Below are 22954 nucleotides of genomic sequence, written 5' to 3' on the forward strand. Positions count from 1 at the left end.
TGTTGGGTAAATACAAGCGAAGCTTATTTATTTGTTATCACCTAAGCTTTACGCAACAATGCACTAATCCACTATGTGCTAGAAAAGTTTGCCCGCAGGGGATAATAAGTGTGTGTTATATGCAACACCATGCGGATTAAGAAATGCCATCATTTTAAGTCCAAAAATCTGACAGAATGTAATATCACATGTACGAGGTAAATAGAACTTAGTAAGTATATGTAAAATGTTAAGAAACTGTACCGTTCCAAGATGGCTGCGAATAGCGACGTCAGAATTGGGAGGCAAAACAAGGACCTCATCTATGTTCATTGTTTATTTAAGCACGGACGATTTTCACTGTAATACTCGTGTGATCAAGACACTCTTAATGTCGAAACGCGTAGCGGTTTACAGTAATAAATTTTGGTGGTAATCAAAAAACTTCTGAGTGTGCATTGTGACTCAAGTGATATTTTGAAAAAAATAAATAAATAAATATATATATATATATATATATATATATATATATATATATATATATATATATATATATACACACAGACACATATATACACACATATATATATCTATATATATATTCACTGAAAAAACCATAGGTTATAGACCATATATAGTTAGGAATTAGCATTAACAAAACCTTGAAAATTCACTGAAAAAACCATGGGTTATAGACCATATATAGTTAGGAATTAGCATTTACAAAACCTTATTTTACTCACACAAAACCATTGAAATTCCATATATAGTTAGTTGCACTAACTATATATCGCGCACCCGCAATCCACTGCTGATGATGTCACATATTACATCATTCATGACATGGTCAGTGACATCACTGATGACATCACTGATGACATTATCCAATGGCTGTATGTTTCTGTAAAGTTAAAATATGTCTTACATATTGAAGAATGAGTGGATGTATAAGTGTCTGGATGAAGGATTTAGTAGGTGCATGACTGACTGTATGAGAGAGTGATTAAATGTGTCTCACTGAGTGCATGGGTTAGTGACTAAACGGTCTTAATTTGTGCATCATTATGTCTGTTGTTCTGTAAACTGCTGAATGTGTTAATCAGTAGCTATATGAGTAACTATATGGGATATTCATTGGTTGCCCAAGTATTTGTATGGGAGACTGAGTATGTGTGTGAGTGGCTGGGAGGTGTACGACTCTGTGCATAGATGTGTGAGCAGTTGATTCACTAGATGTATGGGTTCAAAAGTGCATGTGGAAACAGCTGCATGGGCGGTTGACTGTGTGTATGAGTGTATTGGTGAGTGAATGGATATCTCAGTGCAACATGTCAAAGTAAGTACATATGTAAAACACAGTACATGTGAGAGTTGACATATATAACCGTGCATAAGAGCCAATGAATGTGTGAGTGGCTGTATGGATCATTGTGAACTTGTATCAAGGATCGTATAGGAGAGTAAATATGTGTTAGAATATGTTTGAATTAGTAAGGTGTGTATAACTGTATAGTTGAGGAAATGGAGGTGTGATTGATTCTTTGCATGACTGACTAGATGTATGAGTAACTCCATGGATGAGTGACAATCTGTGAGTGTCTGTTTACACTGATTGTATCTAAGGTTATATTAGAGTCTGAAGAGGTTCATCTTATTATCACATGAATGATATCAGTGATGTCATCAGTGATGTCATTTGAGTTGTCACCAGTGATGTCATCAGTGATGTCACTGACCATGTCATGAATGATGTAATATGTGACATCATCAGCAGTGGATTGCGGGTGCGCGATATATAGTTAGTGCAACTAACTATATATGGAATTTCAATGGTTTTGTGCGAGTAAAATAAGGTTTTGTAAATGCTAATTCCTAACAATATATGGTCTATAACCCATGGTTTTTTCAGTGAATTTTCAAGGTTTTGTAAATGCTAATTCCTAACTATATATGGTCTATAACCTATGGTTTTTTAAGTGAATTTCAATGGTTTTTTAATAGCAAATATCAAAAGCTTTAAAATGTCAAGTACGTGGTAGGTAAAAACATTTTCGTGTCTATGCACGCTGATGTGCTTTGAACGCTGCCCCCCCCTGCCCCTTCCCCCCCTCTTTTCTTTTAGAAGTATTCTCTCTTTGCAGATAGTGAAGGGTAGGTAACGCAGGCCTTTGCCCCCGTTGTAATCCGTCGTGCCTGCTTCCCTCTCCATTTGATTGATTGTTATCCAAGCATTTACTGTTTTAGAATTGGTTCTCTTTGGTTCATTCTCTATTGACAAACAAGCACAGAGTCGCAATACTCTGTTTAGTCTTTGCAGATAGTGAAAAATCGTTAGAAACAACAAAAGGAATCAAGCAAAATCAGTAGGCCACTAATGGGATCTCTTTTTGACCTCGCTAAAATAGAAACATTAGGAACAACCCCTCATGAGAAATATGAAACTAGTGAGAGGAACTGAGCTCGATGCCATGATGGCTGCAAGATAGCTCGCCTCCGCCGTCCACCCCGCCAGAAACAACGACAAACCCTATGCAAATATTATAAATATATACAACACACCAGCAAAGTAACAGGTAAAACGTTTTATTAAATAACTATTTACATGGCAGCCTGCTGCAACATCGATCCAAATGCATGCCGTTCCCGGGATTTCTTCCCGAATACTCTGCGGCCTACGAGATGGAGAGGCCGGGGCGTTGACTAGGCGGGGCCTCCGGCCGCAACCACAGCGCCAACGATCGCTGCTGACAGCCACTGATCTGAAGAACCGCTGCCTGCGGTGCCTCCCTGAGCCGCTTGACGGAGGCCCCCGAGGGGCGGTGTGGTGGTGCGGACTCGGAGGGGGCGCTTGACTCCTGCCCCCTCCCCAAGTCCTGTTGCCCTGGTGTGGCCTGAGATCGCCCCCGACATAGGCGGTCGGCTCCCGGGGTCAGGCGGAACTTGTTGCCTTTTGGTGAATCTTCCATTCTGGACCTTGTCCCACAATCCGTTTGACCTGAAGACACGTCCTGCGGTGCCCTGGTCCAACCATCACATATACCTGCGCCAGGAGACGGCGTGGGGTGCACTAGAAGGGAGAGGCGGCGCGAACCAGCCTCCCCCACCTCCCCAGGTGGAGGTTTCTCAGCTACACCCCAGCGCTTCACTCGGCCACCTGAGTTGCGCCCGCTCCTGCGGCACAGGGCCTCGCTCGGCCAGCTGAATTGCGCCTGCTCTTGTTATTACAGCGTCTCACCCGCCATCCGGATGAATTGTACCCACTCTTGCAGTACAGCGACAGGCGGCTGCCACGGAGCTCAGGAAATGGCGGTCGGCTCCACAGACTTGGGCCTGGCCTGCAAGGATGGCTCTGGGCAACCCTGGAACTCGGACGCTTGACTGCTAGGGCATGGGCCCCATTCCCAAAAGCGTCCCCTCAGCCTTGAAGATTCTACAAGAGTCACCGGGCCCCCGACTCCCGCAGACTTCCAGTGGGGAGCGACTGCCATGATTGCTCGCGGAATGGCCACGGCGTAGCCACGGAATGCTCTCATGCTGACGCCAGCTTCAGTCTGAAACATCCAGAAACACTGTAGACTACCAATTCGATCAGTTCCGGTGGAGCCCCAACGTGACCCGGGTAGAGAAGAACTTGCCCTACCCTCTGTGACTAATGGTTCTTGTTGCCTGTCCCTTCTGTCATATGACGCGCCGCGTTAGCGCACCCGGAAGTGCTCCGGTGCGCGTGGCGCGAAAAGCAGCTTCCCGGAAGCGATCCGGGGCGCGGAGCGGAGCACGTAACGTAAGCATAACAGGTCATGTGACTTGTTAATAAAACTTTTAATGGGTTCATTTCACTTTTGGGTTCCTAATGATGTAAGGCTAGGTCATGTGACCTCCGGCCGCAACCACAGCGCCAACGATTGCTGCTGATGGAGGGGAGCCTTGCCGGTGAGAGCCACTGATCTGAAGAACGGCTGCCTGCGGTTCCTCCCTGAACCGCTTGACGGAGGCCCCCCAGAGGCGGTGTGGTGGCGCGGACTGGGAGGGGGCGCTTAGCTCCTACCCCCTCCCCAAGTCTCTCTCGGCCAGCTGAGTTGCGCCTGCTCTTGCTATTACAGCGTCTCACCCGCCATCCGGCTAAATTTCACTCACTCTTGCGATACAGCGGCTCTTCCATTCTGGACCTTGTCCCACTATCCGTTTGACCTGAAGACACGTCCTGCGGTGCCCTCGCAATGCGGCCTGGTCCCTGAATGTGTGCAGGGGGATGGTATTTCTCGCTCGGCCAGCAGAGTTGCGCCCACTCTTGCGGCCTACGACATGGAGAGGCCGGGCGTTGACTAGGCGGGGCCTCCGGCCGCAACCACAGCGCCAACGATCGCTGCTAAAGGAGGAGAGCCTTGCCGGTGAGAGCCACTGATCTGAAGAACAGCTGCCTGCGGTGCCTCCCTGAACCGCTTGACGGAGGCCCCCGAGGGGCGGTGTGGTGGCGCGGACTGGGAGGGGGCGCTTGGCTCCTGCCCCCTCCCCAAGTCTCTCTCGGCCAGCTGAGTTGCGCCTGCTCTTGCTATTACAGCGTCTCACCCGCCATCCGGCTAAATTTCACCCACTCTTGCGATACAGCGACTCTTCCATTCTGGACCTTGTCTCCCCAGAGGTACATCACCTTACACAGACATGCACTCTGATCTCCTTGGCCTCAGTCAAGCATCAATAGTAAGATTTTCATAGGTGAGTGTAGGTTCATGGTTTTCCATCCACAGACTAAAAGCCTGGAGTGGGAGTGAAAGAACCATAACTAGGTAAGAAGGAAGGCAGAGGCTGTAGGAAGGACTCTGGATATGGTATGTTGCTTCGTCCCTGAGATGCTTCAATGTCACTGCCTTGCACAAATGGCATAAGTCCTGGATGTTGGGTGCCATAGTTGAGGGTTCCGAGCAGTGCTTGTAACACTGTCTGAAGCTCATTTGCACCTGCTGCAGCTTCACTATTCTCAAAGTAAGTGGGGGCTGTTTGAGGACCTGACTGCATTGGAAAGCAATGTGATGCGGTGCCTCCCTGAACCGCTTGACGGAGGCCCCCGAGAGGCGGTGTGGTGCGCAGACTGGGAGGGGGCGCTTGGCTCCTGCCCCCTCCCCAAGTCTCTCTCGGCCAGCTGAGTTGCGCCTGCTCTTGCTATTACAGCGTCTCACCCGCCATCCGGCTAAATTTCACCCACTCTTGAGATACAGCGACTCTTCCATTCTGGACCTTGTCCCACAATCCGTTTGACCTGAAGACACGTCCTGCGGCCACAAAGCTGACTCAAGTGTTTCTGCTGATGCTATGCAAACAAAAACTGGCTTTCAGTTTGTACATTCTTCAGGATTTTTCCATCCAAGGCTGGTTGAGAGTTTGTAGAACGATGGCTTCAGATTTTCAACATACTACTCTTCAACATTCTTCATAAATGTAACAATGTCAGACTCCCTAGGAGAACGGCAGTTTATCTTTCCTTTCAAAATGCTGCCAACAATATTTTCTGAATGGAAGACACCATCTTGTAGCATAAAAGGCTGCGTCAAGGGTGGTATTGCCCAGAATGTCTTGTTTTCTAGTGCTCGTAATGACGAAGCCAGAACTGCCGAAAGGGATTCTGGTCCTGCCGCTACTTATTGGAGACATTGAACTATACTCTGGACCTGCCTGGCCTCGACCAAAATGGCGCCAGTATGGGAGCGACTTGCAACTCCTTATGACGTTCTAGTTACTTAGCCTTGACGTTATGGGGGATGTATGCGGTCTTTGTGCACATGGCGGGCGGGGAAGGGTACTGACTGGGAATACGGACAACCCTATTGATGTCGATTTTTCATTATTGATTATTGTATTAATAAAGCTTCAAAGTAATGTAACCCATGATACTCGCCCATGGTGTGCGTATAGACGATTTTATTGTAACTGATCCTGTTATACTTTCAATTAAAAAATCAACCTTCACTGATCCTGCAACCGTTTGTCACGTTTAGTTTTTTCAATTAAATGACTTGCTTCTTACATACTCCTATACCCCTGGCTTTTGAAAGACACCATCTTGTAGAATAAAGGGCTGCGTCAAGGGTGGTATTGCCCAGAATGTCTTGTTTTCTAGTGCTCGTAATAACGAAGCCAGAACTGCAGAAAGGGATTCTGGTCCTGCCGCTACTTATTGGAGACAATAAACTATACTCTGGACCTGCCTGGCCTCGACCAAAATGGCGCCAGTATGGGAGCAACTTGCATCTCCTTATGACGTTCTAGTTACTTAGCCTTGACGTTATGGGGGATGTATGCGGTCTTTGTGCACATGGCGGGCGGGGAAGGGTACTGACTGGGAATACGGACAACCCTATTGATGTCGATTTTTCATTATTGATTATTGTATTAATAAAGCTTCAAAGTAATGTAACCCATGATACTCGCCCATGGTGTGCATATAGACGATTTTATTGTAACTGATCCTGTTATACTTTCAATTAAAAAAATCAACCTTCACTGATCCTACAACCGTTTGTCATGTTTAGTTTTTTCAATTAAATGGCTCGCTTGTTACATACTCCTATACCCCTGGCTTTTGAAAGACGCCATCTTGAGGAATAAAGAGCTGCGTCAAGGGTGGTATTGCCCAGAATGTCTTGTTTTCTAGTGCTCGTAATGACAAAGCCAGAACTGCCGAAAGGGATTCTGGTCCTGCCGCTACTTATTGGAGACATTGAACTATACTCTGAACCTGCCTGGCCTCGACCAAAATGGCGCCAGTATGGGAGCGACTTGCAACTCCTTATGACGTTCTAGTTACTTAGCCTTGACGTTATGGGGGATGTATGCGGTCTTTATGCACATGGCGGGCGGGGAAGGGTACTGACTGTGAATACAGACAACGCTATTGATGTCGATTTTTCATTATTGATTATTGTATTAATAAAGCTTCGAAATAATGTTACCCATGATACTCGCCCATGGTGTGCGTATGGACAATTTTATTGTAACTAATCCTGTTATACTTTCAATTATAAAATCAACCTTCAATGATCCTGCAACCGTTTGTCACGTTTAGTTTTTTCAATTAAATGGCTCGCTTGTTACATACTCCTATACCCCTGGCTTTTGACCCTTTCCTACGAGCGTTCTGTACTACCGACCTCGGGCGATCTATGCAATGAACAGACTACCATTGCCGAAACACAAGGGAATGCATCTCAGGGAGATAAGTCAAATACGTGGTAGATAAAAAAAATTCGTGTTTATGCACGCTGATGTGCTTTGAACGATGCCCTCCCCCCCCCCTCATCATTTAGATTAGCACCGCCCATTGCACAAAAGAGTACCGGGCGCTCCCCACGAAAAAAAAAAACGATTTTTATTTTTTTTTTTGCCCCGCGGGGCCCTTTTAAAGCCTCCACATCAAACCTAGGGGGTCAGGGAGGATCTACTATGCCCCCTTACGGTCATTTCCCCCTTCGTTTTGGCCTCCTCTTGTCTCTCGATCTTACCGAGAGACAAGATGGCGGCCGCTCCGGACTGTTTAGAATGTTGACAGACACCGGAGAGCCAATCAGCTTCGCTTCGCGAAGTTCCGTTTCGCGTCAAGTACGCGAACCGGAGCGCTACCCGGGACGCTGTCACAGATATATATATTTTTTTGAACGTTAATTTATCAAAATCCACTGGAGCACATATATTGAGACCTAGCAAAGGCACATCGGGCTAACAGTCCCTACAATTTTGCCAAGTTTCATGCAAATCCATTCAGCCGTTCGAGCTAAAAGTGAGGCCAACCGCCCTATGGAAATTAACATGGGAAAAACGCGTTTTGGGACCCCCCTTTTTTCTCAGCCCCCCCTTGACGAACCCCCCCCCCCCCAATTCAGAAACAAAATGTGCCATTTTCCTGAAAATTTCAGCCAATTCCGTCCACAAACGCTAAAGTTATTAGACATAGAATTTTCAAAAATCCCATAGAGAAAAAATCCTAACTATACATACCTACTGCCGACCGCCAGTAGGTAATATATAGATATATATATATATATATCCGATTCAAGTTCCTGCTACGTCTCGATAGAGGAAAAGCATTCCATGAACAGAGAAAGCCACAGGTACAGACCACTCCACAGCGCTGCAAATGCAAATTAAAGGTTGTTTATTGTCTCCTTGTCGCCAGCATGACGCATTTCGGCTACGTCACGGTAGCCTTGATCACATGCCCGACAGAACCAATAACAGTGTTTAAATAGGGTGCACAATTAACACGTGGGGGGCGTACACATCCATAACAATCGAAGACACACAATGCTAACAGAATATCCTGTTGGAAAACAGATCCAGTTTTACCATATATGATAAAAAATATATACAAACAACCATTATCACAAATCCTATATTACATGTAGTTGCCAGCATACCAACTAAAATAAGATTGGTAATAGAATGTTCACACGGGATCAAAAAAGGGCAAACACTATTTACATTATAGACTTCATGATCATACCGGTGCCATAATCAGCATTCAAGGTCTACAGGATAAAAATAATTTCTGTGGTGCCGGATGAAATTGTCATTTACCTACTGCCCCTAGGTATTACTAAAGTGCAAGTGCTAAGATACAAAATCAATTCGTGCAAACACGCAAGCAAAGTGCAAAGTGCAATATCAGCCATGACAAAGAGACAGATCCCTGCCTCAATTATAACTCATTGGTCATTGGCTGATTAATCAAAAAGGGGGAGGGCGAAAGCGAATATAAAACATGTTAAGACTATTGAGAGTTTTACATGTAATAATCAGATAATTACATCAGTAATCTACCTACACCAAACTATAAAGTAGGAATATTTAGACTCATAGAATGATAACTCTAAATCGGAAAAAAAAGGGAAAAACAGACTTGTGGCATAGTGCCCATTTCATCCCAACATTTCAGTTCTAAAAATACTGTGTATCATTCTTCACTGCTCAAAACTGTAATATCTCCATAGTGAACGATCCTATAAACACCTATGTTGAGAGGCAATTCTATCTCTTTGATCAAAACTGCAAGCGGGGTGAGATGGAACATGACAGAATGAAATAATTAATGTGGCGAATTGTAATACATTACACATTTCCATTTGCTTAGAGAGTGGGCTCTGTTAAATATTCACAAGATAACCCAACAGATAAGTGAAAAAGTATAAAGGGGGTTCCAACCTGCATAATTAACCGAAGACTGCCACTCTTCAATTTAACAGAAAATTACAGAAAACAGTGCAGGTCCTCCCCTGTATTCATTCCATTAGGAATTCTAGTGTCTAAAAGCAGAATGTACTTGCTTTCCAGCTGCCTTAGCAATTTCTCTCTATTCCCACCCCTGATGTTTTTAGGAATTGCGTCAATAATGAAGTATTTTAAATCATTCACATTTTTCTGATGGACTAAACCAAAATGGCGTGCAACCGGGTAGTTCTCATCAGAATTGACAATTGCCCTGAGGTGCTGAAGGATACGATTAAATGCCTGTAGTTTGGTGCTGCCAACATACTTGAGTCCACAAGTACATTGGAGCACATAGACCACGAAATCAGTGCGGCATGTAAAATGCCCTTTGATTTGAATGGGTATCGGGTCAAATGCAGAACAGTACTCCTTGGTTTTAACACCAAATTTACATGCTCTGCATGAAATACATTTGTAAAATCCCGATTTGTCAGATAACCAATTTTTCTTGATGTTCACCTCTGGACTCGATCTAACTAGGGCATCCCTCATAGAAGGAGCCCTTCTAAAGGTTATGGTTGGTTCCTCTGGTAACAAAGGTGCCACACTGATGTCTGTTTTTAACAAAGGCCAATGTTTTTTTAATATCCCCCTTACTTTCCTTTCCTCACTGTTGAAAGTCGTGATTAAGCTGATTCTATCAGGAATTTCTGTTGTGGGCTCTTGCCTGATTGTGATGGCTCTTGTGGAATTAAGATATTCCTCCCGGTTCAAGTTATTAGCTCTATTTAAAACCTCCTTTAGAAGGGATGTCTGGTAGCCTCTAGCACAAAATCTAAGGAACGCCTCATTCTGACACTTTTCCAAATCTACCCTGGAGCTACATATTCTACGTATACGTAGAAATTCCCCGTAAGGAATACTTTTCACTAGATGACCAGGGTGTGCGCTATTGGCGTGCAAGATGGAATTGCCCGCCGTGGGCTTCCTATGGAGTCGGGTATGCAATTTATCATCTAGGACATAGATCTCAACATCCAAGAATTGAATCATAGTAGTGCTAATTTGAGATGTAAAGCTGAGATTCAATTTGAAAAAAATAAATATATATATATATATCTATATATATATATATAGATATATATATATATATATATACATATATACACACACACAGACACATATATACACACACACACACACACACACATATATATATATATATATATACACACACACACATATATATATATATACACATACATACACACACATACACATTACCTTTGGGTCAACCTACTGATTATTATTGGTTAGCTTTTTTCTCAATCTCATTTGATGGCTTCCTTCCTCTACAGGCGTTTGTCCCTTCCTTGGGGCATACATTTTTTACCACCCTACTCACTGTATAACTTATATCCACCCACTGCTTACATTCAGGGAACTACGTTTTTTTCCTCTTCTCTCTCACACCTGTGCTGCTCACCCCTTCAAATTCGCTGCTCTCAGTTTTGCTCCACCCCCTTACCTATTCTCTTGCTCCCAGCAGTGGTCCCTCTATTAGGGCACAGAAGCGTCTCCCACCCCTCCTGCTGCCAGCGCTGCAAAAGGTGAAAGGTGATTTATTACCATTTAATTTTATTTTTCCCTTTCAGCCCGAGCTGTGTTTGGGGGCGCAGTCACTGCTGACTGGCAGCAGGGAAGTGGTGCTCACTCCAACAGTTTACACTGCGCAGGTCACTTTGGACAGCCGTCTTGTGACAGCCAGCCTGACATGTGCAGTGTAAACCTCCCCACCACGCTCTCTAAGAGAGCAGGGTGGAAAGCAAGCAGAGGCCTCAGTAAGCGTGGAGCCAAACCGCTATATCCAATCCTGGTGCTTCTGTCACGCTGCCTGTGCAGCATGAGAGCAGCGCATTGATCGGAAGAGGAGAGTTGGAGCCACTGACGAGGAGATGCGAGCGCCAATGGGAAATGGTAAGTGAATCTTATCTTTCTTTTATTTATTTTAAGCTAGCCTCATATGTTCACCTCACCAGTTTAATTGATCGGCAGCCGCTAATGTTTGCTTCACACACCACTCCATGTCAATTTCTTGTTACACATTTTCAATTCCACCACTCTTTGCTTCTCTTTCCATTTCTATCCAAGTCTGCCAGTGTCCACACCTTTGCTTTCTGGTTTCAGTTCACTGCCTCTCGCCACTCAAATACACAGATGTCGGCTGGCAAGCACTGCCTGCGGATAGGGAATGTACAGCATCTTGTGTAGGGACCAAGACTGGAAGCCAGATCCGAAGTTAAGTAGAAATCTGATGCACAATAGTCAGGGTTCCTGTTCACTGGCTCCAGTCAGCCATGCACTCATCACAAAATCGGTAAATATTAGCTCGCCAAGTCAGAACACATAAATGCCTGCCTGACTCATGGGATCCTCAGAGGTGTGTATCATAGAACTGTAAATGTGATGTGTGCTTTGAGGACGCCCATACCTGGTGCATGCATCCACCACTATTGTAACCAGGGGTTAACATCTTTGGCATCTTGTTTGCATTTTACAACAACCTGCTAGAGTCAGCCATCAATGCTTTATTGTTCACAAATGTTCAGGCCTACATCTATGGCTGAAGTGACAGTGGCAAGAATCAAAGCAATTTTATGAGGCTAGCCCTGAAAAGCACAGTGAAGGTGCATGGAAGGAAAGCTTAGTTAGAACAATATTAATTGAATATTGCATACCACTCCACAACATGCTATAATAATGAATTGGAAATTGACATAATTTATGCACTCAAGTACATGCATGAACAAAAAAACTATTTTTCTAAAACTTACCATTCGTTGAAGCATCAGGACATATGGTCCGGCATGTTGGTTTACATTTAAAAAATCCATTAACCGCACATACCAAAAGATGATATTCAGACAGTAGATCAGTCTGCCAGCAATGAAAATAATGGATCCAACGTTGTTAAGCTCATAGGAGTTATCCCTGCCTCCAAGTCTTAATCCAGATCCAATGAAGAAAGTCACAATGGCAATTGTGTCACTGATGTTAAGGTACGCAGAAAACCATACTTTCATCTTCTGCTTGATCTTCCCGGCTTCTGACATTAACATCTGTACTGCAAAAAATATCCATAGAGTCAGCTATAGTAATTGTTTATCAATCAACAGCAGCATTTAGTCAAAATATTTATCATCAGAAGACTTAGTATGCAGCAAGATAAATATTCTACACAGCTCCATACAAAATGACATCTGTATTCATCCCCCATTCATCATATTCTGATCAATAACTGCACTGGGCATAGAAAACGTTGGTTCTGAAGATCAGCAAGCGGTATTTTTTCATTTCTTCAAGAGGAGCTGTCTTTCCAAATAAAGGAACAGATGGAGGACTCTGCAGAAAAGGTCGGTTTTGTGCACCATTTATGTCTGTGGTAGCGTGGAGAGGAAATATTCCCACTTCAGAGAAAACAAGCACCCTAAGGTCAAGTTCCTACTGAAAGAGAACAGAAGCAATACGCAGGGGCGGCCTTAGGCATGTGCAAGCTGTGCACCTGCACAGGGCCACCAAACCCCAGGGGCCACCACGCCAATATATATCCTTAAGCCCAAACCTCTTGTCATTTAGAAAGCAACTGAAAACTTGGTTGTTCAACCTTTAAAAGTATGAAGCCCAGTATAGGAGAAGTCTGCAATAGTAATAGCGCTGAGACGCCTGCGGGTAATTGTTCGCGCTTTATTAAATATCAAAAATAAATAAATAAATAATATAATAATCCTTTGAGGATGGATACATATTTGTGTGGCGGCCCCTGGCAGGGATTTGGCGGCCTCCAGCTCTGTTCCACTTCCAAACACCCTGTCCCCCCGCCTCTTCACTGACCTCCGCGCTCCGCCCCGCCCGGACCCCCTCTTCTGGGGCCCCATACCTACGCTCCCTGCCCAGGGCCTCCATGAGCCTAGAGCCGCACCTGCAATACGAGACTATGTTTGGCCTAGTTAGGGCTCATCGGAGCCTTATAGCGTGAGTACTAGGCCACAGCGATCCCAGGGCCCACATCGTACATACAAGGCAGCATACTAGGTAGTTGCACTATGGAAAACTCAAAGATGATTAGCACATAGTAAACACTAATTATAAAATACAGGAGTTTGTGGCTGTACTGAGTTTGTGGTTCCCAGCAGGTTCCTTATCAATTCTCTGCAAGAGCCTCTGTGGCAGGTCTGACAGATTCTAAGCACCCTCTACATTTCAGTAACTACACTTCAGAGAAGGACGAGGAGCCAAATACTTACATTTGCCTTTTCTTCACAAGGGCAAAATCCGCCTTTGAAGCCTTGTACTGTATAATGCCAAAAACAAGTGAAGTTTCACAACAGTGGTACACAATATTGTGCTCAACATCTTGAGGGCCATTAAGGGCCAGAGACCCATAAATCAAGTCACCCACTACTGAATTGGAGGTATCTGTGGGTATTTGGAGGCCACCCTTAGGACCAAATAAGCTATCCCTTTGTTTGCCTGGGGTTTGTTAAGATGGTAAGCATACCCTAATATTGCGAATACCTCTGAGTATTTGTACACAATGGCTGATTAAATAGAAATACCCCAGGCTGTGCGCCCTACCCTTAACACACATCTAACAGATGTGAGAGGTCCCATTTGATGCATTCAGGGTCGGACTTGCCTTTAGGGCAATCTGGCTGTGCCACAAGGGCGGATCTTATAGGTCAGTGTGTGATCGGTGTTTTGGCTGTTTAGGGACTGTTTTATGGTGTGGTGGTCCCGTTTTTACTGTTGACTTCTACAATATTCCTACAAACATTGCCTTCAACAAGTACAAAAGCATTCAGTCTCCCATTCTTTGCAAAATAATTATCAAGTATTTTTACAAACTTCGAACTGCGCCGATCTGCAAACGTTAGACCCTTTTTTTTAGCTATCTGATTCAGGAATGGGGGGCAAATTTACATTTTTTGCCTGGGCCTATTTTCTGTTTCAGGCTGATCCTGCTCGCATGGGCAGATCCAATTTATATCAACTATATTCTTCTACCAAGTACTCCTTTGTGTGTGCCAATGAATTAGTTAACAAAAACAGATAAAGTGCCAAGAATGCTACTGTGGATGGAGGTGCATGCAGAAACACTCTAGTGATACTAGATAGACGTGCATGATGTGGAAACTGCTATGCCCCAGTACATGAACGTAGTAGTGCCTTTCACAGCTAGCTGAGGCAAGTGAATGGGCGTTTTGTTGACTATAGACAGAGAAGCTATGGAAGATAAATCACGTGCACTTAGTTTATGAAGGAAATATTGCTTTCAAACTTCTAGTACTCCTAACACCAAAAAGACAGTCATTAAGATTAGTTGACTACAGTCATGGATGCACAGAAGAGGAAGTTGATGGAGAAACCTCCTTCTGGGTGTAAGATGTCCTGAAGAAGGTATCTAAATTGAAGGCTTACAGTAATTTGGATTTTACAGCTGCATCTAAGTTCACTGACCTATGGAGGCAAGTAGTCTGAGATATTTCAACAGTTGCAGTCTGACGAATTCAAGACATATTCTGTAAATATCAAACAACTTACCCACGAAAACAAATTTGACTTAGTAGAGGCTATACCAGAATATTCAAAGCTAAAAAGCTTGGACATTCAAACAAGGACTACATGCCTGATTTAAACTCTGTATAAAACAATAAATGACATGCAGAATAGACATGGGTGTCTAAGATCCTGAGAACGAAGACTGTGACTTCATAAACCCCAGAGAATTTTCTATCACAGCCAGTTCTAGAAATGTTCAGCTTAAGACACCACACAGGGTATACTATACCCATACAACCCTGAATGTAATAGAATGAATAACTACATCGATTTGTCTTGGGTGTGCACGGAAAGAAGGTACCTTCATACATACCATTTGGAAATGTACCTTTCAGGAGTGCTGGAAAGGGACATATGTGTAGTCAAAGTCTTAATTCAAAAATATACAGGCCTGTTTCTTCCAACATGATTCGAAATTATCTTCCCAGTCTTTTTTCTTTAAAAGTTGAGTTTCTACTCACGTGGATTCATGGCTGTGGCTAAATCGTCGCCAAATTGTAGTGAAGCATAATGTAAAGAAGGTCTGTAGCCAGAAATACTTCATGTATTGTGTTTATTAGCCACAGCTCCAGCAGTCTCAAAGTAACTGTCTAACATAGAATCTAACATAGAATCTCTACGCTGGAAACCCAAACAGGACATTCTACATTCCAGTGATGTAATGCTGGAATGTAATGGACATGAGATCACCACAATATGTCTATCTTCAATAACAGCAACATTGAAGATGTGGTGCAAACAGTATCTGCCAGCTGAAGTTAAATCCCGATGAAAACGGATCTTGTATTAACCAGGGGACCCGCTAACCCCTGGAATGCCAGTTTCTGGCCATCCTCTCTGGGCACCCCTCCCCTTCCAGCTGACTCTGTGAAGAGTCTTGGCATTATCATTTGCAAAGACCTCTCAATGAGATTAGCGCTGTCACCTCGGCCTGCTTTTTCCATCTTCGCAGGATCCATAAAATCTGTAGGTTTCTGTCTACGGAGGCTCTCAGGCTGGTCATCATAGCCTTGATTACATCTCGCATTGACTACGCCAACGCTCTTTACGCTGGCATTCCTGCCTACCAGTTGCGCCGCTTGCAACTCGTGCAAAATCAGGCAGCCAGGTTAATCTTCTGTCAGCCAAAACATCTACACATCTCCCGGCTACTAAAGAAACTCTACTGGCTGCCGGTTGCCAAGCGGTGTATCTTTAAACTCGGCTGCACCATATTCAAGGCGCTACATGCTCAAGGTCCTGCTTTTGTTGCTTCTAAAATCTGCCGGTACATTCCTTCCCATGATTTGCGCTCCTCCCATCACAACCTTCCCACCATTCCAGCAGTTAAACGCAAAAAGCATGGTGGCCTCCGATATGCGTTTTTGGCTCCTAGACTATGGAATTCACTTCCGAGTTAAGCTCTTTTTAGATGTTCACTTAAAACTCATCTCTTCCGCCAGGCCTTTGTGTAATTCCGCAGCCCCTTCTCCTCCCTGTTGTCTCTAGTGCCATGAAACCGCCTGGTGTCGTGCGCTGAATAAGTACTTTTAACATAACATAATATAACAGCAGGACATTTGCCTCGGAACTTCTGGTTGCTCATAGAAACACAGAACATTGACCAGATATAAAAACTTTATGTGAAGGACTGCTGCCACTAGTAAACATGTGAGGGTATTCTCCTACTGTAATAGAGTTGGAACAATTTACTTGGAATCAGTTAATAAGCTTGTATTCATGAGCAATGCAGCTTTAGTTCTTACTCCCTGTATGTGTCTAGCATACATGGTGCTTGTCAGTGTGAGATGGAAGTGGGGCTAGCTCTAACTCAGACGGTTGAAAACAAGACTCATCTTCCTTTCCTTCCTTCTGCATCGCTTTTAATTGTATGGACTAAAGCAGGACTGGGTTTTCATTTTTTCAAATTTGATATGGGTGCACCATACTCAGGACTAACAGACACCAATTATATGGTACAAGAATCATGGACACGTTCTCATCAACCACAGTATTTTTTCATTTATTTAAAATGTTCTCATGGACAAGTAGGTCCTGCATAAAGAGTATGCATTTGATTCTGCTAAGGTACTGCACAATGCCAGGTCTTTGAACCAGTCTTGGTAGTTTGGCGAGGGATTGGACAGCCAAGTGGTGGTCACTTTTCATTTAGACAGGAATTTTGACCATTGCAATAAATGTCTAGGTCCTTTAGGTATGAGATGTGTACTCCAAGGGGGCCAATTGTAGGGATCTCATGAGCTCCATTTCTGTCATTTCTTCTGCAGGGTTGAACACTGGTGTACAACAATCGTAGGCTTTGAGTGACAACACACAGATGCAAAAAGTTGGCATTTGGGGCTCGACAATGATGACAGTTATGATCCGTGTCTGTGTTTATTTTGAGTAGTTTCATGAGGAGTGGTATGTTTGACGCAGGTACTTAAAATGTATGAGTTTATGTCTCTATAGTTTGTGGATATTTTTTCAGATTGGCCACAGAAATCTATCCAACGCTTCTATGCTAATATCCTGTTCCCAGTTCCTTTTGCTCTTATTAGTGGTGCAATTTATTTTTTTTGTTATTGCAACTTATACAACATGGATAAGCAACGTTTTTGAGTTGCATGTTGATTATGTAGCTGAAATTAAGCAAGTTCTGATTGGAATCCTGGAATATTTTTGGACAGGGTGCCTGCAGCTTATGATAGGTAAAATACATCCAGTGTGGTTGTGGGGGACTCACTTTTGTACTGGTCTAAAATTAGGAATTGTCCATTTCTTCATAAGTGTCCAATCAGTCATGTAACATTAGCCCCCACAGCCCCTGAGCTCCAGGCAGACCCGAGATCCAGGTGGCACCCTCCGGAACTGTGCACGGGGGCGGGCCCCTGGCCTGAGAGCTCCTGACTGGCTCAGAGGGGGCCAACCTTTGACTTTGCAGTTTTGTGACGCCACTGTGTCCAATCTGTTGTAACCAATCATCAGGGATTCAAGTACACTTTGATAAGGGGCAAGAGTGTGTTTTGAAAACAGATTTTATTGATAGACCACATAGAAATCGCAGAGCTCTGTTCCCTAGAGGCCACTGCCAATCAAGTATATACACATAACGCATTGCAATCCATCATGTCTTTTACATCAAAAACCATGAAATGAATGCAATTAACAACCCTCCCTCCAGCCAACCCCCCCAACCCCCAACCCTCCCAGATCCCTTCCCCCCCGCACGGTTTCAAAAGAATGTCAGCAATTTGTGAACACACATTCATCGGCACAGCATGCTCAGACATCTAGTATCGGATCCTGTTCTGGTGCAGGCTCTAGCCAAATGCCCGTGAAATCAGCCCAACGTTTCCAGATCTTATAATGTTTCCAAGGGCAGACCTGGGCAAGAAATATGGGCTTCTCCATCCCCATACAAAAATCTAGCCCCCTCTTCCAAGCCACCAATGTCGGAGCCCTCGGGTCCTTCCACGCCCGCGCTATATCTCTTTTGGCAACTGTGAGTCCCAGTAACAATAAATGCCTCTTGTAGAGGTTTCCCCCCACTCCATGCAACACATGCAACAGTCCCAGGCGAGGCGTGCGGGGAGCACCCATCCAAGGACCTCATCTAAGCCATTCTAAACTCCATTCCAGAACCTGTCTAAGTGGCCACAACTACACACACAGTGTGAAAGAAAGTGCCCTCCTCACATCCACACCTAGTACAGTTTGGGATACTATGAGGCCCGCCTGCCATAGCCTCCGCCAAGTGAAATATACCCTGTGTAGGTATTTGAATTGGATCAACCTAAGGCGGACAGAAATGGCCGCTCCTCTGGGGCCTGCCAGAGCCTCATTCTAGTCCTCCTCTTCTAACGCTCCTACATCATCCTCCCAGGTCCCCTTCAGTTTCTGCAAATCGGAAGAGCAATGTATAATCAGGGATGATATATGCGTGATATTTTCTTGGTCTCGATGTCTCCCATAAAGACCCGAGCCTGCAGCGGACTTAATTCAGGAAGAGATGTCAATCCCTCCAGATATGGGGTAATGGCATGTCGGAATTGTAAATAACGGAAGAACTGAGTGCGGGGCATATGGTATTCCGCACTCAAGTCCTGGAACAACTTGAGCGACGTCCCCGCCATGACATCTCCCAGTTTAGAAATTCCGATACCGTCCCACCCCGCAAAGCCCCGAAGGGCCACCAGGTCAGGGAAACAGCCATTTCGCCAGCGAGGAGTTTCTTCAGTCAGGGTCTGCCACCACCCCATTCGCCGCAGGGCTTGCCTCCAAACATCAAATACCACCTGTGTCGCTGACTGCAGTGCCCTGCGCCTTTGCGTCACGTACAGCAACATGTGGAGTGTGTGCGGCTCCATAAGGGACCGCTCCAGCGCGTAGGCCGGGTCTCCCCTGTCCCCGTACCACCATTTATTCAATACGAGGAGATGCGAGGCTTGGTAGTATGAGCGAACATCGGAAGTCGCCAGACCCCCACCGTACGCCGATCGAAAGCACGTGCATAGCGCCACCCGGACCGCACCACCCACCCATAGGAATTGTCCCAGAATCGAGTCCACTTGCCTAAACCAGGAGGGTGAGATAGGATAAGGATGGTTTTGCAACTGATTAAGTAGTCTTGGCAGAGCCACCATTTTAAAGATGGCCGACGTACCGTAGATTGTCAGTGGCATGCGGGACCATACTTTAATATCCGCCCGGGTTCGCTCCCAAACTGGCACCACATTGCGCTCCCAGGATACAGCAGAGATCTCGGACAGGAACACCCCAGGGTATTTAATGCCTCCCACTGCGGTCTGAAGGGCCGACGCCCAGTCTCTGACTGTTGGGCCATCCCCGAGCACCCAAAGGGTAGATTTGCGCGGATTGATATAGAGGTCCGACGTCTCGCCAAAAATGTGTAAGATGCGCATAAGACGGGGCCCGGACCTATTGAGGTCCATTAAGAAGAACAGGATATCGTCCGCATAGAGCACTATTCTGTCTGACAGACCGCGCTCCCACTCAAACTCCAGCATGTGCGCATCCACACGGACCCACGTAGCCAGCAGCTCCATGGCCAAGGCGAATAAGTAGGGCGAGGGGGGGCAGCCCTGCCTGGTTCCCCTCCCTATGGCAAAGCTCGGGGACGACAACCCCGCCACACGAACGGAGGCAGTCAAATCCGTGTATAGCAATCGCACATAGGACACAAAAACGGGCCCTAGATTTAGTCGAGGCAGGAGCGAGAACAAATATATCCAACTAAGTGAATCAAACGCCCTGTCCATGTCGGCCAGGAGAAGCGCCGCCTGCACCCCAGTGGAGCGAACCGCCGCCACCGCAACATGAGCCCGCCTAATATTGTGCTGCATTGCCCGTCGGGGCATGAAGCCAGCCTGGTCAGGGTGTATGAGATCGGTAATATATGGCAGTAGCCGATTGGCCAACGCCTTGGCCAAGACCTTGGCCTCTACATTTAACAGAGAAATTGGACGGTACAAAGCATGCTGTTCCGGGGGCCGACCAGGTTTGTGAAATACCACCACCTCATCATGTCTCCAATCTGGGGGCAGGTAGCCACGCTCCCTAGCCTCTTCCACCACCACTCTATAGCTCTCCGTCAGCAGAAGATCGAGGCGGTCACGAGCCTCATCTGAAACCGCTCGCAGCGGCAGATCAGCTATAAATTTATCACTCAGATCCGCAGAGATGCATTCATGTGGGGCACACAGATCGGCGTAGTACGTCGCAAAGCTCTCCGCCAGCGCCCTAGATTCTGTAATCAGGGATCCAGAGCCATCTACTACCCTCATGAGGGTCTGAGCCTGAGTCAGGCCCTGACACAGTCTATGAAGCATTGTCCCTGATTTATCGCCCCATTGGTATATGCGACTGCGGGTCGCCATCCACATCTGCCGTGCCTCATACAATAATAACGAGGCGTAAGATTGTTGAGCAAACAACAACTGCCCCACTGTCTGGCCTTCACCCTCCAGGCTGCTGCGCCACTCCAGGTCCCTGATATCTGCCTCGGCCTGATCCAGGTCCTCCCTACGCCTCTTCTTAGCCGCCGCACACCAAGCACTATCAATGCCCCTCAACGTGGGCTTCATGGCCTCCCATAAAGTCGCCTCGTCCGCCACCGTCCTCACGTTTTCCGCCATATAATGGGAAATGGACTCCCTCATGTGTATTTGATAGTCTACTAGTTGCAGATGCCATACGGAAAGGCGCCACCGAAATGGCTGTTGGCACCGATCTAGACGAATAGTAACGGTCGTTGGGGAATGGTCCGACAGCCCACGTGGCAGCATATCCGCGGTCTCAACCCTGCCCTGAGTTGCTGTAGGGACAAATAAATAATCCAGTCTAGAGAAGGATTTATGGACTTCGGAAAGAAAGGTATACTCTCGCCGTGTACCATGGGCATGCCTCCAAGTGTCCACCCACCCCAGATTCCTGATCATATCGCTAAACTTGGAACCACCGGCTGCCAGTGTCCCTCCCCCAGGCCTGTACCTATCTCGTGCATCGTCTACAACATCGTTCCAGTCACCACCCACTACTGCTAGTACATCTGGGATATCCGGCCACACCGCCATTATCTTTTCCACCAGAGACTACTGTAACGGGGGTGGGGCGTAAACGCAACCAAACACAACGAACTCCTCTCCCAGGGCACCCTGGACAAATATGTATCGACCCTGCGTATCCACCCATTGAGTGGTATGAACGTATGGAACCCTACGATGTACAAGAATGGCCACCCCTCTGGAGCCCCTAGCAAAGCCAGCATGAAAGACCTGAATATAACCATATCGTTGAAGGCAAAGGGTTTTGTTACCTAAATGGTACGTCTCTTGTATCATTACCACATCCGCCCCCACTCGCTTGGCCTGCTTCAAGACCGTCCCCGCTTAATCTTGTCCAATACTCCCCTCTCATTCCAACTGAGGACATTAAGTGTGCCCCTGGGCCCATCGGCCCCATCATCCGGGCCCGACATCAAAGACCTTCCATACCAAAGAGCCACCTTACGCGCCATGTGTGCACACACTCAGCTACCACTGCGACATCACCAGGTAATAATGCGGGAGACTGCATTCCGTAGATCCTGGCGCAGCAGAGTGACATCCAACCCCACCGCCCCTATCTTTGCATCAAAAATGTCTCGGGATTGTGTGATGGCCGCCATAAGTGCCGCATTATCCGGACCTGCATTTTGAGATCCACTGGAGGCCCACGCATTTCCACTGGGCCCCGTGAATTTGTCAATCGGGCCATGTTTAGGGGCTCCTCCACCACCTGCACCTCGTGTCATGGCTGCCCAAGTGGCCCCGCTCAGAGACCCGCCGGCTGAACCCACCAGTTCGTAGCTAGCAGGTCTGCCTCCGCGCCCACCGCGGCCCGATACGACCGTCCATATGTCGGGCCAGGAGCCCCTCCGCTACGTTCATGACCAAGAGCACGTCCTGTCCGGTCACTCCAATCCAAGGGCCAGGGTCGGGCAGAACTCCGAGGGAGCGCTCAAAGCACCAGCCCCCACCTCACTGCCCGGGTCTGATGACCCAACTCCGCCCATGCACCCGAAACTGGGGCCCGTCAGCCCCCCTAGGTTCCGCTCCGACAGCGGGGGGGGGGGGCCGGGAGGATGTATCCAGGGCCGCGATGGTCCAGCAACGGTCCCCTGCAAGTGCTCACCAGGAGCAATCCCCCAAAGCCTCCACGAGTCCAACGCCGGGCCTCGCGAAAATCGAGGTCCCCGGCTCTGTCTAAGGGCGCAGGCCGCACTCTCCTCTGCCGTCTCCCAGCGGGCCACGCGATGTTCCAGTGTCGGGGGCCCCCAGCGAGTCGCTCGCTCCGTAGAGGGAGGCCCCACTGCAGGATCAATGAGGGGAGGGCTGCCCCGCACTGAGACTGGGCCCGACTGTGCTGCACCTCCCCGCCGCTATGTTGCAACGCCGACCCAGCAGGCAATGGTCACGCCTGCCGGCGGGGGCCCCAGGCACCCCCAGACAGCTCAGGGTCCAGCACAGTCCTCCGTCGCTGCTGCGGGCCAGCCGCTCTTAGTCCGCGCCCCGGGGGCCGCCACACTCCTCCGGCCGGGGTCACCAAACTCGAGCACCCCGGCTGCTGCAGGCCACCTAGGCCTCTCCGCTGGCACTCGCCGTCCCCCTTCCCCGGGGCA

At 46.8% G+C, this 22954-nt stretch overlaps 1 protein-coding gene across 1 annotated transcript in view; it reads right to left on the minus strand.

Annotated features, from left to right (window-relative positions):
* The window catches only part of LOC147733673 (transient receptor potential cation channel subfamily M member 7-like), a 1613265-nt gene that overhangs the window by 691084 nt on the left and 899227 nt on the right, over positions 1-22954 (minus strand). Inside the window, exon 21 of the mRNA XM_086958251.1 lies at positions 12009-12293. Within this exon, the coding sequence (XP_086814377.1) occupies positions 12009-12293 (285 nt within the window). The remainder of the gene's footprint in view (positions 1-12008; positions 12294-22954) is intronic.

Source organism: Lissotriton vulgaris, chromosome 2_1 (assembly GCF_964263255.1).
Source record: "Lissotriton vulgaris chromosome 2_1, aLisVul1.2, whole genome shotgun sequence".
NCBI classification, from domain to species: domain Eukaryota; kingdom Metazoa; phylum Chordata; class Amphibia; order Caudata; family Salamandridae; genus Lissotriton; species Lissotriton vulgaris.